The sequence below is a fragment of the Eulemur rufifrons genome, chromosome 11, assembly GCF_041146395.1.
Source record: "Eulemur rufifrons isolate Redbay chromosome 11, OSU_ERuf_1, whole genome shotgun sequence".
Lineage (NCBI taxonomy): Eukaryota > Metazoa > Chordata > Mammalia > Primates > Lemuridae > Eulemur > Eulemur rufifrons.
This window is the reverse complement of record NC_090993.1, coordinates 5,374,023-5,391,684: the sequence shown is the minus strand read 5'-3', so window position 1 is coordinate 5,391,684 and position 17,662 is coordinate 5,374,023. Positions and strand designations below refer to the sequence as shown.

At 36.6% G+C, this 17,662-nt stretch overlaps 1 protein-coding gene and 2 pseudogenes across 3 annotated transcripts in view; all 3 read left to right on the top strand.

The window, feature by feature from the left end:
- Nucleotides 1-17,662, top strand: part of SDCCAG8 (SHH signaling and ciliogenesis regulator SDCCAG8) — a 202,155-nt gene that overhangs the window by 19,076 nt on the left and 165,417 nt on the right. For 2 of the 3 annotated variants that reach the window (XM_069484544.1, XM_069484545.1), the window contains exons 6-8: nt 3,139-3,279; nt 10,710-10,774; nt 13,428-13,616. In XM_069484544.1, coding sequence (XP_069340645.1) covers nt 3,139-3,279; nt 10,710-10,774; nt 13,428-13,616 — 395 coding nt within the window. Of the gene's footprint in view, nt 1-3,138; nt 3,280-10,709; nt 10,775-13,231; nt 13,322-13,427; nt 13,617-17,662 lie in introns of all 3 variants that reach the window. The other variant, XM_069484546.1, reaches the window with a different exon arrangement.
- Nucleotides 3,739-6,157, top strand: LOC138393354 (E3 ubiquitin-protein ligase Topors pseudogene; annotated as a pseudogene).
- On the top strand, nt 6,162-6,644 carry LOC138393353 (E3 ubiquitin-protein ligase Topors-like; annotated as a pseudogene).

Here is a 17,662-nt window from a genome sequence, read left to right as displayed (position 1 = left end):
GTCGTTATAGCTTACTGCAGCCTCAAATTCCTGGGCTCAAGCAATCCTCTTCTCTCTCAGCCTCTTGAGTAGCTGAGACTACACGTGTGTGTCAGGATGCCCAGCTAATTTTCTTCTATTTTAGGTAGAGATGGGGTCTCACTCTTGCTTATGCTAGTCTTGAACTCCTAGGCTCAAGCACTCGACTTCCCAGAGTGCTAGGATTATAGGTGTGAGCCACTGTGCCTGGCCACCATTTAAGTTTTTTAAAGCTGTCTGAAAAAGCAAAGTATCCATTAAACTAGCACTTCTTTCTAAAGAATGATACATCTTACATCAGAGATCTGTGGTCTGAATGCTTTCTCTAAATTCTCCATAGGAAATTAGTACCACCCTGCTTCATTGATCTCAAAAGTAACTTCAAATGCAGTCAAATATGGGGAGACTTGGCCCTACCTAGAGAATCAAGTACAAGCTCATTAGCATGGCATGCTATACTTTCAAGTCTCTTATTTGATTCTCAACCCAATTCTGACACTAGCTACCCAGAGTTAGAAGATATCTGACGTGCATTGCCTTGTCCTTCAGCTCTAGTAATGTTGAATTGCCTAAGATCCTGCTGCAGGCACCATGCTATTAATGTTTCACACCTCTGTGACTTTTCTGTGAGGATCCCTCTTCTTAGAATGCCTTTCCCATCTAGGTAACCCTTATGTATCCTTCAAGATATCACACAAATATCAAAACTTCTCCAGATAACCTTCCTTGAATTTCTGGTTGCTCTTAGTAGCCCTCCTCTATTCAGGCATAGTCTCCCATGCACTCCTCTGGCCTAGCACTTACCTTATTAAATTGAAATTATTTGCCTGGATGTGTTTCTCCCTCATTAGACTGTAAATTCCTTGGAACTATGGTTTATTTTGCTATTTTTGTCCTCCAAGCTTTCAGCACAGTGTCTGAACATAGTAGGTGCTACACAAATGCTTGCACTAAACTGGACTTCCAGAAGAATATGGGATAGCATCTCAGAATACTACTTTGAATTAATGTATGATATGACACTGCGATGTAGTTCTATGTTTGGAGACCTGTCCTCCCTTTTGAGTACTACCATATCCTTTGGTCCTTAGCAAGAGCTCATTAATTATTTGTTAAATTAAATTAATATAAGTATTACCCAGATCTTTGGGCTGCTTATTACCTTGACTGTTGAGAGGGAGACAGAGGTCACGAAATGACAATGGGTACATGAAATTCAACCCACAGACATGTTTGACAACTTTTGACCCAATATTTAACAATATTTCAAATGAAGAACAAGACAGCTGTCTTATCATTTTTTAAAAAATCAAAAGATTTTCTAGTAATATGAATTTTTGTTCACACGTGGCAGTGATTGACTAGAGCTGAGTAGAGGCTGCTTCCTTTGGATGGGACACATTTCTATGGTCTGTCATGGTCCCTACCATTCCTTTCTGAATCCCTGACATGCAAGTTGCATGTCAGCTCTGTTTATCACCACATATGTACTGTTTTTCTTATTGAAGGTAAATATTTTCCTGGAAAAACAGAAGAGCATAATGGTATATAGCATCACAGAAAAAAAAACCTGTTCTTTTTTCTCTAATCATAACACTTCTGACACCAAATGTTTGGGATTTTTTTCCCCCCACACCAAGCCACTCTCCATTTCTCTGTGGATGCCAACTGGGTGTCCAATGATCCAACTCAATTCTGACACTTGCTACCCAGAGTTAGTCTGAGACCCACGGGTTAAGGGCTCAGTCCCACAAGACTGCCCCCACTTCAGATCTCAATCACAAGTACTGGGTCTCCAGGTCACCCACAATTCTATCTGACTTGGCTACAAATTGGGGGTTCCCACAAGCCCTTTCTCATATTTGATAATTTGTTAAAATGGCTCACACAATTCAGGGAAACACTTTACTTGGTATTACCAGTTTATTATAAAGGATATTATACAAGATACAGATGAACAGCCACAAATAAATGAAGAGGTACACAGGGCAAGGTCCAGGATGGTCCCAAGTACAGGAGCTTCTGTTTGTGGAGTTGGAGTGTACCCCGCCTCCTGGCATGGGGATGCATTCAGCAACCCAGGAATTCTCTAGACTCCATCAGAAAGGACGTTTGTGGAGGCTCCATTACACAGGCATGATTGATTAAATCATTTGCAATTGGTGATTGTCAATCTCTAGTCCTTCTCTCCTCCCTGCAGGTTGGGGAGTGGGGCTAAAAGTTCCAGTCCTCTAATCATGCCTTCATCTTTCTGGTGATCAACTCCCATCCAGAAGCTGTCTAGGGACCCCTGTCACCAGTCATCTCATTAGCATAAAAAAGATACTCTTATCACTGTGGAGATTCGAAGGGTCTTAGAAGCTCTTATGCCAGGAACCAGGGACAAAGAGCAAATATAACAAAAGATGCTCCTACAACGCTTGCCACTCAGGAAATTACAAGAGTTATGGGAGCTCTGTGTCAGGAACTGGGGGCAGAGACCAAACATATGTTTCTTATTATTTCATAGGCATGGATTCTGAAGCCAGATTGCCAGGGTTCAAATCCTAGTTCTGCCACTTATTAGCTACTTCCTACCTCTGTGATCCTTAGCTAGTTACTCTATGTGACTCAGTTTCCTCATGTATAAAATGGAGGTAACAATGGAACCTAACTCATAGAATTGTTGTAAGGATTAAATGAGTTAATATATGCAAAACACAAATAAAACAGTGTCTGGCACATTAGAAAGCACTATATGTGTTAACAGTTATTATTATTATTAGCCATGCCTCTATGCAATTTAGAAAATGAAAGACAAACTAAGGGATGGCTATGTTGTTTCAAGAGTCTATCTCTTTAGAGGAGTAAGGGATAATGCCATTAATACATTGACGTCTAGCCCTCTTTGCTCATATTTAAATTATTGCCTGTACTTGTAGGAATTTGATTTTGTAGCACCAATTGTAGGATATGACTCTAACAGTCTGAAAATGTAAAATAGTTCTTGACTTATAATTTAGAAGCATATGTTTTTTTTTTTTTTTCCATCATGGGTAAGAATCAGTATTCTATTTGTAAAGTATGCATGTTTATTTAAAGTTGAATATCAATTGCAATTACTGGCACATTTTGTTTTAGGGAAACATGCAGAATTCTTGGATTATAACAGCTGAAGATTCTGAAGTGGATGAAGCTGCCAAGAAACCATTTTCCCACGGCAATGCAGACATTGGCAAGGATGTATCTGCTGGTGAAGCTGAAAAATGGAAGCTGGAACTGGTGAGTATCTGGGTACTTTTGTGCATCTTTTTTTTTCTTTTCTGTACTTTTTAAAAATTCTGGTAAAATGTGCATAACATAAAATTTGCCATTTTAATGATTTTTAAGTGTAAAATTAAGTATATTCACAATGTTGTACAATCATCAAGGCTATCCATTTTCAGAACTTTTTCATTATCCCAGACAAAAACTCTGTGCCCATTAGACAATAACTTCCCATTTTCCTTTCCCCCCAATCCCTGGAAACCTCTATTCTACTTTTTGTTGAATTTGCGACTGAATTTCATTTCTTTTTAAGGCTGAAAATAATATTGTAGGTATGCACCATACTTTGTTTATCCATTCATCTGTTGATGGATATTTGCATTGTTCCCACCTTTGGCAATTATACTGTGAACATTGCTGTGCAAGTATCTGTTTGAGTCCCTACTTTCAATTCTTCCAAGTAAATACCCAGAAATGGACTTGGTGGGTCATATGGTAATTTTTCTTTCTTTTTTCTTTCTGTTCCTCGGACTTGATAATTTCAATTGTCCTGCCTCCAAGTTTACTGATTCTTTGTTCTGCCTGCTCAAATCTGCTCTTGAAACCCTTTAGTACACTTTTTATTTCTGTTATTGTACTTTTCTGGTTCAGAATTTCCGTTTGGTCCCCTTTATAATTTGTTTTCCTGATTTCCTTTAGTTCTTTGCCTACGTTTTTCTCTTAGCTCTTCGAGAGTTTTTAAGGCTGTGTTTGTTTTGTTTTGTTTTTCAGTTTATTTTATTCTATTTTTTATTTTTTGAGAAAGGGTCTCACTCTCTTGCCTGGGCTAGAGAGTAGAAGTGTCATCATAGCTCACTGCAATCTGAAACTCCTGGGCTCAAGCAATCCTCCTGCATTAGCCTCTCAGGTAGCTGGGACTACAAGTGCGCGCCACCATGCCCAGCTAAGTTTTTTTCTGTTTTTTGTAGAGACAGGGGTCTCGCCATGTTGCTCATGTTGGTATCGAGCTCCTGGCCTCAAGCAATCCTCCTGCTAGGCCTTCCAGAGTCTAAGATTACAGGCGTGAGCCACTTCATCTGGCCAAGACAGTTGATTTAAAGTCTTTGCCTAGGAGAGGGCGAAATGCTTTATTCAGGAATGGATTTTAGAATTTCTGAGTGCTGAAGAAATAGGGCCCTTTTGCTTGCGGGCCCAGGCAATCGACACCATGGAGCCTCGCCAGACCCAGGACCTACCATTGAATAAATCCAGTCCAAAGTGTGGCAACTCACTGGTTTCTTGGGGTCACAGCAGCTGCTGGGGTCTCCGCTGTCTTGCGAGGAGGGTGAAGTGCCCCCACCTGCTCCTGCTTCTGAGAGTAGGCGGAGAAGTTACTGGTTATGCCTTCATGGATCCTGCTGCCATCGACTAGCTTTTTGGGCTTTTGGGAGCTTGCCACGAGGCCCTAGCAGCGCCCGCTACCGCATCTTCTGAATTAATGGCATTAGCCAGCAAATTTAAAATGGACAACTTTTCACTTAAAGCTGGCACTAGCAAATTGCAACAGACAGTACCAGCTGATGTATCTTCTGATTCCAAGTGTCCTATATGCTTGGATGGATTTGATAATGTGTCTTACTTAGAACGGTGCTTACATAAGTTGTTTTCACTGTGTATAGGAGTGATCAAAAAAACAAAGCTGAATTTCCACTATGTAAACAGCCTTTTGATTCTATGATCTGTGAGAGCAGCAGATGACTTCAGGGAGTATGTCCTAAGGCTTCCATATAATGCTTCTTTTGCCACCCAAGATGTTCCACAATTTTGCTACCCTACAACTATGACAAGGGAATGGAATGCTTCTCTTTATTCACCTAGTAGGACTATGAGTGGAAGAACAACTCCTCCACCAGATAGTGGAGAATTGTTTGAAAGGTTAGGCATTTCAATACGACCTAGAAATGTCGAAAATCCTCAGCTTATGCGACAAATTGCAATAAGGAGGCCAACTACTGCAGATGAAAGAGCTTTGCAGAAAATTCAATAACAAGATATTATCAATTTTAGATGAATTCTCTATCATGCTGGGGCTCGAGTTAGAAATATTGAAGATGGTGGCCACTATGCGAATATTTCAGCTGAATTTTTCCATAGAAGTCCAGCTTACCTTCACAGATTAGTTCTCTGGTTAAAATGTGAATTTACAGTTCTTTTTGGAGCTTGTGGATCTTTAGTGAATATCATCCAGCACATCATCATGAGTAATGTTACTCAGTATGATTTCAAGAGTCAGGCATTTGTGTCTGATTTAAGTCTATTTTTATTTAATCAAACTGAGCATTTTATACATAAATTTATGTATAAATTTAACATGGCAGCCTTTGGCCAGCATGCTGATAATGATTGCCCTGCCCTTTCATATGAAGAAGGCAGCCATCTGATTTTTCAGCCATAACAATATCTCTGGATGAGGTTAAGACCCAAGAGCTGGATATTAATATAGCCACTGTTAGCCAGGCACCATGGAATGATGAAACTCCATGACCATCTTACTCAAGCTCAGAGCAGGTACATGTTGCTATGTTTTCCTTTGTAAATACTTCCAACAGTTCATATGAAGAACTTGTCACAGAGGGAGCCATCCATGTGTCAGATACAAAGAGTACAAACCAATAAGGGCTTAAATAAAGACAGTGATTCTTCTTCAGAAAACTGTGTCACTGTTTGGTTTGTTAAACCACTAGCTGAGAGGACCCCAGAACTTGTTGAACTGTCCTCTGATTCTGAGGAGTTAGGCACATATGAGAAAATGGAGATAGTAAAGACACAAGAACAAGACCAATCTTACAGTTCTGGTGATAGCGATGTTAGTAGATGTTCGTCTCCATGCTCTGTCCTTGGAAAGGGTGAGCAAATAAATAAAGAAGAAACACAAAAAGAAGCACGAGAAACATGATGGAGATAATACTGCACTTTCCCCAGTTGTAATTACCATTGACAGTGATAGTGATAAGGATTGTAAAGTAAAAGAAGATGCAGAATAAGACAATAATGAGCCTCCAGACCCTCTGTAAAATGAGTTTTTGGCTCCTTCCTTGGAACCACTTGAAACTAAAGATGTAGTTACAACAGAAGATGAATTTGGTGTCCTGGACTAGGAGTGTGATATTACCACACTTACTAGCAACTTGAATAATGCAAACAAAACTGTAGAAAATATCCCACCCCCAGCAGCTTCAGTTGAACAAAGTCTTGACATAGGAGAAGAGAGCACCTTTGCCTCTGATTTGGCGAACCAGCCCAGTAACGTATCTGTTTAAATGGAGCCATTAAGGCAATTGCCATCACCATGGACATCACTAATGTCAGTGTCTCTTGGTAGAGACTGTGACATGTCTTAAAACTACCAAAGCATTTCACTGAGAATTCTGATGGTATAAAAAGAAAAAAAAAAGGAACAAGGTCATGTACTATAGTCTATTTAAATATCAGTTTTGGTGAAAACTCTCTTCCCCTTAAGATATTTTAAGTGAAATTTTGTGTGTAAATTTGTAAAAATCATTATTTTTTCCAAAAGTATATAGTTCCACCCTCAGAGATATGTACTTTTAAGTGAAGAAAATGATATTGTTAGTAGTTTATTTAAAACTTGGAATCCTTTTTAAATTAAAAAAATAAATTTTAGAAGTTATTTCATAAACCCATATGGTATTGACATATTTTTAAGGTAATTAATGAGTATGTTTTAATTTTTTAGGGGGAGAATTTTTTTAAGAGTTATTCTGGAAATATGTTATAAGCTAGGAGAATCCCTTTGGACAGTCTTTATTTTTCTTCTTAAAAATTTGTATGATTCAAAACCATTTCTTCATGTTAATATGCAGTTAATTTTGACTTCTGCCAAAGGAAAAATTTAATATTTCCTTTATATACTTGTTTATTTGGACTGCCAGTAAAACAATGTCTTTACCTAATAAATCTGATGTCTGTGGTTTCTCAAGGATAGTTTCTCTAAACTTACCTGTTCCTTTGAGTGACCATGTTTTCCGTTCCTTGTATTCCATGTGATTTTTTGTTGTTGAAAATTGAGCATTTCACTATCATACTATGGTGATCAGACAACTGGAAATCAGATGCCTATTCTTTCCCAGGATTAGCTGTCTTTTTGTTGTTGTTGTTGTTGAAGGCTACAGTAGTCCTTTTGGTTTTGAGAATTTTCCAAATTATTTTTGCAGACTATTCCATGTCATGTGTGATTACTGAAGTCTGTTTTATTAGCTCATGTTCAGCTACTGTTTGACAGAGATTTCCTTGAATGCCAGGAGCTGAAACAAAGAAACAAACATCCCCCTCCCCCCCAACAAAGAGAGAGAGAGAGAGAGAGAGAGAGAGAACAAGAGAGAGAAGGAACAACCACCTCTCCCAGTCTGCAGATGGGCTCTGTGCTGGAGCATTCTTTCACCATTTGGCTAGGCTTGCTGTGAACCTAGGGATCAACCGTATGTGAAAGCTTAAGGTCTTCTCAGGAATTTTCTGAGCATGAATCCTCCTTAGGCATGCTTGTGTCTTTCTAAATTCCACTATATACACAGCTGCTTTGGAATGTCCCAATTTCCTCAAGAGTTTTAAATATTCTATTTTAAAACCAAATGATACTTTTAAATCCTTTGATCTGTATAACAGCTCTTTTTTCTTTTCTTGCTAACTGGAAGTCTTCTTTGCATTAAATTTGACATGTCAGAGTTGATCAACAGTGATGAAAGAGTAAGAATAACACTGTAAGGAGTGTTCCAGGGGAAGACAGAATGAATCATACTTCAGGTTCTCATTATCATCCACAGATGTTGTTGTTACAGTTTTCTAAAGGCTCTTTCTGCCCCCAGTCTCCCTCCCCTTTCTCAGTCCCTAATTCCAACTTTATTTAGGAAAGAGTATCTTTCTTTTAAAAAAATTTTTAAAGACTAAATGAATTGTATCTCTTTTTCTCCATCTGAATAATTTATGGAGCTACTTAACACCCACAAGGTAAAGACCGGTCTCCCAAGCCATCCACAATTCATCTCACATTACCTTTTCCAGATTTATTTCTCACTCTTCTCCTGTTACTCTTACAAGTATTACCTGTAGGCACACAAACCACTCACTAGTTGCTACTTCATAAACTCGTTACCTACTTTCTTTTTTCTTTGCAGAGCTAGCTTTGGTTTATGTAATATTCCCTACCTAAAATGTTTCCCTCTTATCCTCTACCTATTGAAATGTTTCCAGTTTCCAAGCATAGTTCAAATGCCCTCTTTCATTCTACTTTCCCTGGCTGCATGCTTCCTCTCTTGCTTTTCCTGCATCATAATTCCTTTTTCTTTTATGTCTTCCCTAATACTGTATTTATAACTGTTATAGATTCATCTTTTTTTCCTGTTTATGTCAAAGGTCCATCTCTACATTTGTGTGCTCTACATCCCAAATGTTTCTTACTTTTTCCAAGGGTTTCTATCTTGCACTTATCTCTTCTTTCTCTTGTATCTTTTCTTCCTTTTGACTGGTTTATTCTTAACAGAATATATTCTTTAAAACCTCCTATCTTAAAAGCAAATAAACACAAAATATATTCTTTTGACTGTATATTCTCTTCCAACTATCACCCTATATCTTTGCTCTTCTTTATACCAAACAGTTGTCTATGTTCTTGTCTCCATTTCTCTCCCATTATTGCTTTAATATGCTTCATTTGAGCCTCAACCCCCTATAGTTCACTCAAACTGATCATCTTAAGGTCATTAATGACCTCCACATATCAGTGTTCATCTTCCTAAACCTTGCAGCAACTTTCTATAACATGTACATTAGTTGAGCATACCTTCCTCCTTTACATTTTCTAATGACACAGTGTAACATGCATTCAGTAAAGTGGAAAGCTGGAAAGCCATCAAGTCCAAAACAACGAATTCCTGCTGGAGAAAACTTTGTCCACGACTGGACATGACTTGATAGGATTTACAACTGGGCCAATCAAGGAAATCATGAAAGAGATCATGGATATGGCAAAAAAAAAGGTGAGGGGGGTGGTGAAGGGTTTCAAGATATAGATCTTGGAGAAATTCAAGAGCTAATAGACACTACACCAAAGGAATTAACAGAAGATGACTTGATGGAGGCGAGTGCTTCTAAACTAGTGCCAGGCAATGAAGAAGAAGACATAGAAGAAGCAGTGCCAGAAAACAAACGGACATTAGACAATCTGGCAGAAGGGTTCCACGTATTCAAGACTGCTTTGACTTCTGTTACAACATGGACCCTTCTATGATATGGGTACAGAAACTAAAGCAAGTGGTGGAAGAAGGATTAGTACCATATATTAATAGAAACATTCTAAGAGAAAAGAAAAGGCAAAAAAAGACAGCAATTATGAGGCGTTTCCATAAAGTTACACTGGGAATGCCTGGCTCCCCTTCCACCTCCAACACTTCTGCGTCCGCCACTCCTGAGACAGCAAGACCAACCCCTCTTCTTCCTCTTTCTCCTCAGCTGTCAATGTGAAGACAACAAAGATGAAGGCCTTTACGATAATCCACTTTCACTTAATAAATAGTAAATATATTTTCTCTTTCTTATGGTTTTCTTAACGTTTTCTTTTCTCTAGCTTACTTTATTATAAAAAAAATACAGTATATAATGCACATAACATACAAAATATGTGTTAACCAACTGTTTAGTGTTATCAGTAAGGCTTCTGGTCAACAGTAGGCAATTAGTAATTAAGTTTTGGGGGTGTCAAATGTTATACATGGATTTTCAACTGTGTGGGGTAAGTACCCCGAACCCCTGTGTTATAAAAGGGTCAATTGTAATTGAAATTGTTCATCTGTCTTTCTATTCCTTTCTAGAATATTGTATAAGTTCCAAGGTTCAAGGCCCCTTCATCTTAGATATCCCATAAATATTTGTTGAATGGGAGGCAGGAGGAGGAGAGCCAAAAAAAAATTTGTTGAATGAAAGAATAGGTACAAGTGGAGGCTTTAGATAGTTTATCAGTTTGGTCTATCATCATATGATTCATAACTTCATTTTTTATCATTCATCCAACACATATTAATCATATGTCAAATATGCAGCAGCCATAATGGGGGATTCTAATAAAATTTGATCTTTGTCCATGTGGACTTTATAGATTATAATTGGTTTTTCCCAGAGTCACACGTTTAGGGATAAGAACCAATGTATGCAATTTTGACAGAAAAAAAATTTGTTAGTTATCACCATTTTATGACTCAGCAGTTCTTTGCAGGCATTCATCTAGTAAAAATAGAAAATTTAGGGTGGACTAGGGAAAATGTTTCCTGAGAAGACACATTGTTTTTTTCTCTTGGGTAAATGGAAAAAAATAAGTTTAATATTAACAATTAAAATTAGCTTATAAAGCACAAAACGTGGAGAAAAATGTACTTTTTTTTTTTTCTTTTCTGTAGGAGAGGTTAAAACTTACCTATGAGGAAAAGAGTGAAATCCTGGAATCTCAATTAAAGTTTTTAAGGTAAAGAGAACTCGTCCATTTGTAGTCATGCCAAATCCACAGTAATCTTGAAATATATTTGAATGTTTGCTGAACTGCCAGTTTTAATCAATATCAGAATTACTTGATGACATTTTATATGCAACATAAAAAATTTCCTCAGGTTATTAAAGGTTAAAAGAGCATAAAATTTTGAGTCCTTTTACAAATCCCATTTCTATGAGCTGATTTATAAATTTTATCCCTTCATCACTTGTGACATGTTTGTGTTTTCTCGTAGAAAAAAGAATCACTAGCTGCTGTTATAGAAAATTATGTTTTTAAAGTAAAATAAATCATGAAAATAAAGCAGTCCAGTTTTCAAATTACAAGCAAGGTTTTTTCTCTATAAATGTCCTTCACCTAATTTTAAAATTGCAACAATGATAGAATACTTTGAGTATTTGTATGCATGATGAGAGTTTATATGATGAGTGTTCATGTTCTTTTTGTAAAATCTATATATTACAGATTCCAATGAAACTTACATATTATAGATTAACCATTAGTGATTTATGTATAATAAGTAGAAAATGACACCAGGAATTAATAAACTTTTTTTGTTAAAGGTTATTTTAATAGTGGCAATAAAGTATTTTCAAATCAAATAAACTTGAAAATATTTTTATAATTTTATTTTAATAAGACCAATTTGAAATAAGTGTTAAAATCTTCCAGGCCACATGCTATTTAGAGACATAACTAGAGTAATACTAAGAACCAGAATTCATGGCTTTCACTATATGTATTGTTGTTCATTTATTTTAAAAATATTTTTTATGCTTTTCTAATAGATTACCCTGACTAGTTTTAGGATTTCTCTAGAGAGCTTTACTTTTTCACAAAGAAATTTAACATTTTTTAAATGGTCTTGCTTTCTTCCTTTTTATCTTACTTGATTTCTATTGTGATTTGATTCTTTAGTTTTTGAAGTAATGTATTTCTAGGTCCTTATACTTATGGGAATGTGACTTATTTTGTCTCATTCATAATTTAAATATGCCATCTTAAATTATATTAAAATTACAATTTGCAATGAACTCTAAGCTTTGTTCCCTGCATCCTTCTGTTTCTTCATTTTCTTTTAGCATAATTTAAGATTATTTAAAGGGGTATTTTCTTAAAGAAAGAAATAAAATCACTCTTCTCAGAATCTCTGGCTGTATGGTAGCTATTTCTTTTTGACTTTCTCTTTTTCCATTTCCAATAACCAAATCTACTTGAGGGTTTTGAGTTTGGACCTGACAGATATTAGGAATAAGAACCCTTTGACTTTGGAATGTGCTTCCGAAGTTCTTTTTATAAGGCCTTGGAAAGTCAGACTTTCTCCACATGTTGTTGAAAAACACTTACTGTGTTGGTGTATTCCCTATTTTAGGGATAGGACAGAAATAGCTCCTCGGCTCTTCCCCTCCCCTCCCACCCTCACCCCTCAACTTCAGACTGTCATTAGATTAGCTTTTTTTTTTTTTTTTTTAACACTTAGATGGCCTATGGATCTTTTCCACCTCCCCTGTGCTGCTTGAAAACCCCAACAGTTGAAGTAACGTATGACAGGCAGGCGTCTTGGTCATAGGCTGCCTCTCTGTGACAGTGAGCAAGTTAAGATAGCTGTGGACCCCTGACATAGAAACTCTGACAACAGGGAGTAGGCTGGGCTGGAGATTAAGTACCTGCCTTCAGTAATCTCCTTTTTGAGCTAGAAGTTGATTTTTTTTAAAAAAATATAGGCAGTAGGAAAGGGACATCTAGACAGGGAAGCTCAGTTGCCAAGTTGACTTTACCACAGTTTTAATGGGGAGGCAGAAAATACAACCCATATACTGCTCACTTCATGCTTAAAAAGTCAACTGGGAGAAAAACCTCATCCAGGGGTAAGCCCATAAAGTAATAACAAACAAACAAAAACTAGACACACACACACACACACACACACACACACACATAGAGGGACATGATTCTCCTGCCCTTTCTTTAGCAAGCTACATGTTTCCAGCTTATAGCTGCTACTTTCAAAAGAGTATGGTGGGCGAGTTCTATATAACTTCTTTCTGTAGCCCACTGTCCTTTGAAACAGGTCTTTGAAGAACTTTGTGGTTAGATAATGTTTTGTGTTTTCTGCCTTAAGAAAACTGGACAATAATAATAACGTGGTCATGGATAAAAGCCACGTTCTTTATGCGAACTTGTACATTCTACAAATTTTAAGGAGTTAAAATAGGATATTCTCTTCATTTCAAGTATGTTGTATTATATCCCCCCATCCCTTTATTAAGTGAAACTATTTAGGATTTATATTTGGACTTTCATTTTTGTTTTGGGGATAATATGATGTTAATGAAGGTCGGATTTTGTGAAAAGAGAACCGGTATCAGAGGTAGACTCTAATCTGTATTAAAATCTTACAAGAACCTGAGTTAATTATTTAATATATTCAAGTATCACTATATTCAACATGTCAATTAGGATAATCACATCTAAGTTTCAGGGTCATGGTAAATTAATAAGGTATTGTACATAAAGCATAAGGTAAACATCCATAAATGATAGTAATAGTTATCATTATGATGATTTATTTGAAAGTAGTACACTTTTACCTGGCCGTTTCCTGGAATTTTTTTCCTCCTCTTTTTAGGAAAGATTTAGCTGAATATCAGAAAACTTGTGAAGATCTTAAAGGGCAACTAAAGCATAAAGAATCTCTTCTTGCTGCTAATATTTCTAACCGCGTTGGTGGTCTCTGTTTGAAATGTGCTCAGCATGAAGCTGTTCTTTCCCAAACCCACACTAATGTTCACATGCAGACCATTGAAAGACTGACTAAGTAAGTATACTCCTCTGCGCAGTCTCTGGCAACCTGGAAAATCGTGTCTTTAAAGGGGCATTGTGTTCTTTTATCCGCATGCCAAATAACATGTGATTAATGTTAAGCTTCAAATACAACGGATTTTTAAAAGATCCCTTCATTATAGCTTCCTCAAAGACATAATGGGTAGATTCTGCCGACTGTGGGTAACCATGTCACTTTAAACAAATAATTTTATCTCTTGGTTTCAGTTTCATCTTCAAGTGAGAGAATTGAAGTAGATAATCTCTACAGATCTGTCCAGTTCTAGGACAAATTACAAATACAGCATTATTCTTAACAAAACAGTGTGATAGGAATTCCTTTGATTTTGCCATATCTTTGATTTCCCTGCTGTAGTTTAGGTAGAGTGAGTTATTACCACGTCTTTATCACGTGTCTGTTGTAAGGAATATTATGAGTGTACTAGAAGAAAGACCCACTGTCTCCTGGTATTAATATTTGAGCGTTAACTAGGGACAAGTTACAAATGAGCTTTTATGTTGTCAAAGTTTTTATCTAGACTGAAATGCTACAATTCTTGTGTATATCCCTTTTGTTCTGTTTTCACTATTCCAGAAGAAGCCTTTTCCTGTGAAAATTTTATTTAGTGGAAGTTGAGAATTATTATTTAGTATAGAATTCAGAGGTGGTTTATGGTGTGTGTTCTTCCATGTCCCCTACTTTTCTCTGTGCTCAAGGTCACCTCTCTCTGTCTGCTGTGCTCATTTAAATAATGTTGATTCCAACTCTGGCAGTCATTTAGAAATTAGATTCTTGCTCAGTTATGTATTCCTTTGTCTTTATCCTAAATTTGAGTTCTTAGCCTCTTAAATGTCAACCCACTTAGTTCAATTTTCTGCTTTGTCAGCATATCATATCCTATTCTGCTTTAATATAGAAAACAGTAAAAGATTTTTGCTTTTACTGTCAATGAAAATTTTTGTCTCTATGATTCCGTTGCCCTAAGTTGGTGTTCAGTTTCTTTCAATTTATTAATGCAGCATGCTGAATATTGAGTGTTTTGCTGACTTTGAAGAGTATCTATCACTTTTTAGGTTTGAATTTATAGTTTTGTGTATAGTTAGAAGCCTGACCCCTCAAAAAGCCATTATCATAATATTTCCTGCATGATTTTAATATAGAATTTAATAATATATATATCTTTAAATATGATAAGTCAAACATTTTCCTGGCCTGTTTTGGAAATGTGGTATTGTTGACACCAGCTTTAAGCTCCCTTGTTACATCCTTTATCATGTACTGTTTTGAATATATGACACAAAAATGACATGTGCAGTTGACAAGAAGATCAGGCATGATTTGCAGACCACACTACCTATGTGTTTGTGATGTTTTATTAGGACCTCAAGGACTTTGGAGAGTATACTTAACGACCATTGATGACATTTGATACATTTTTACAGTTGATTTGAAATCTTCTTATTGTTTTTGAACTTCTGCCTTTCACTTGGGCCTCTTTATGCCATGGGGTAGGTAAGAGTAACAGTAACCTCTTTTTCCTGCTTAATAATCAAAATACCTTCTAATGGTGGCCACGATGGTACTGTTTTATATTAAATTCCTTTCCGTAGCTCACAGTACCTTGGAGAAGTTGCAGCGTTCTTTTCAAAAAAGAGAAATGATTACCAGGCTACTATTCTGGGACTTTAGTCCAGCTTGTGATTTTGGGGTGGGTCACTGGCAGTGCTCTGTATGGTTGGCTTTGAAAGACTATAGCAGGAACTTCCCAGAAATGAGGAACAAAGAAATGTTGTAGTCAGCCTTCCAGGCGTTCTTTTTAAAAACAGTAGTAATAATGCTCATAAATGAGGCTTAATAATGCTTAAAATTGATAATAACTCTGGAATAATTTAGGAATTATAAGGCATTTCTTAGGCACTGCATATTTCAAGGTAAAGCTCATGCATATTTATCAAACCAACTCTCTCTTTTGCTTATTGTAAACACTTGGCCGAGATTGTTCAGGGACTTTCTTAGTCCTTTTGGCTCTGATTGTTGCACTAAGTTCCTTAAGTATTACTCGCTCGTGAGTGTGTGTAAGCACATGGTTTTTCATCCTAGAACTGTCTTCATACTCTTTATGTCATCTTTCTGCCTGAGCTGCTCCTTCATCTGGATCTTGGGATGCTGCAGGGTTAATGCTTTGCTGCTGGCTTTCCTTCAAGAAACTCCTTGATTACTCTCATTAAAATATTCACATGGTGTTTTCAAGCACTCGCAGAATTTTTGCCACGGAAGATGGTAATTTGGAGAACTGCCCTCCCACCCTGACATTGATATGTCACTTGTGTCTCTGTACAACTTCACCTTGTGAGAGCCTCACTCAGGCCTGGCTCTAGGCTGGCCCTGTGGACTCCGGGCTTAAGCAGGACCACAGCTGACTGGGCAGTTAACTCTGGGTGGCTGGAATTGACTGCATGTAAGGGGAAGATCATGAGTACACTGTTAGACCCAGGGGACAAGTGTGGGGCTGAAATATGGGAGATAAGTCAAGAAGGTGACAGCCAGATGAACATCGGAATGGAGCAGGAAGCAAGGCCTTGTGTTGAGAGAAGGGGCCTGTAGCCAGGGGCTAGCTACTAGCTAGCTGTTTATTTATTTATTTAGCTAGTTAGGTTTAATGCTTGCTATTTGTATATTGGCTGGCTGAGTTAAAACAAAACCATCAAAATGTAGCAACTATGTAGATAATCCTAAATTGCTAAAATAGCGACCTACAGACTTCCCAGATGGGCTGAGGGCCACCTTGAAGCACGCAGTGCATTTATTTGCCTTACAGAAAGTTGGAGTGTATCAGTCCAGTGGTGATACAGATTTTTAGTATAATCATTTTGTGGTTTCACTGTGACTGATGAGCTTAACAAGACATCTATATTTTGGAGTTTGTCTTTGTTGATTTTCTGTGGTTCCGTAGTCTAAAGTTGGTGAGCTTATATTCTGAAAACTTTTTGAACCAGAGCAACTATTTATTTTTGAATTCTCAATAGTCAGATGGCTTTTCAGTTTAGACCATCAAATATTAGAACCGGGAGGGAGCTTTATGTCCCCATTTTTGACATCTTCCTATAGCAAATTCCTTATTTATTCATTTGTTCTTTTGTTGTTTATTTCATTGAGCATCTGTTATGTGACAAACACTACTCTTGGCAAGACGGTAACCTGAAAAGAGATTAAGTGTATTAAACATAAGTCTCAAATAAAAAGCAAATTTGTTAGATTTTGATCCCGTTCTGATTTTTTTGTGTACTAATAAATACTGAGCTTTTTTGTTCATTCTTTTTATTTGTAACTTTGGTTTTGGTGATGGCGTGATATCAGGAACAGATAAGAATATCAAAGAATAGTAACTTTTGCTTTTCTCTAGTTCTTAGAAATTTAAGAAAGATGACTATATGAAGTCTATATTGACTTGCTATCCTTAAAGAGTGAATTTTTCTTTTCTTCTAGAATCACAGGTCCTAGTTGGATTACATATCCTCGATAGAGCTAGTCCCCTTTTACGTTATAGGGCATTTTTGAAAATGCAAATAAATACAAATTCAATTTTGTTTGCATTTAATTTATTTTTTTACTTTACTAGAATAATTTAATCTTGCTTTGATTCTTCTGTTTCACATAATCATCATGCTTGATTACATTTGATCAAAACAATTTACTTCTTTTTTCATTTCCTTTAGAATAAAAAATTTAAATTATTTTTATCAATTTAAAACCAATCAGGAAATTCTAAAATGAATATCACCATGTTCCCATGAATTTTAAGATACTTGGTGGCGATTTCTTCTTATTTTAAACAAAAGGAGCTTTTATGAAACTGCTAATAATTGTAGCTTTGTTCAATATTAAATGTTTCTTAAAATGTGGCTGCTTTCCAAATATCACAAATAGTTTAAATTATTTTACCTTTAAGAGATTTTTTTAATAGAGTCATTGGTTAATTCTGCAAGTAATTCAGACTCAGAGTTTATAATCTTCTAAATTATGACTCTTTAAAACTTGCT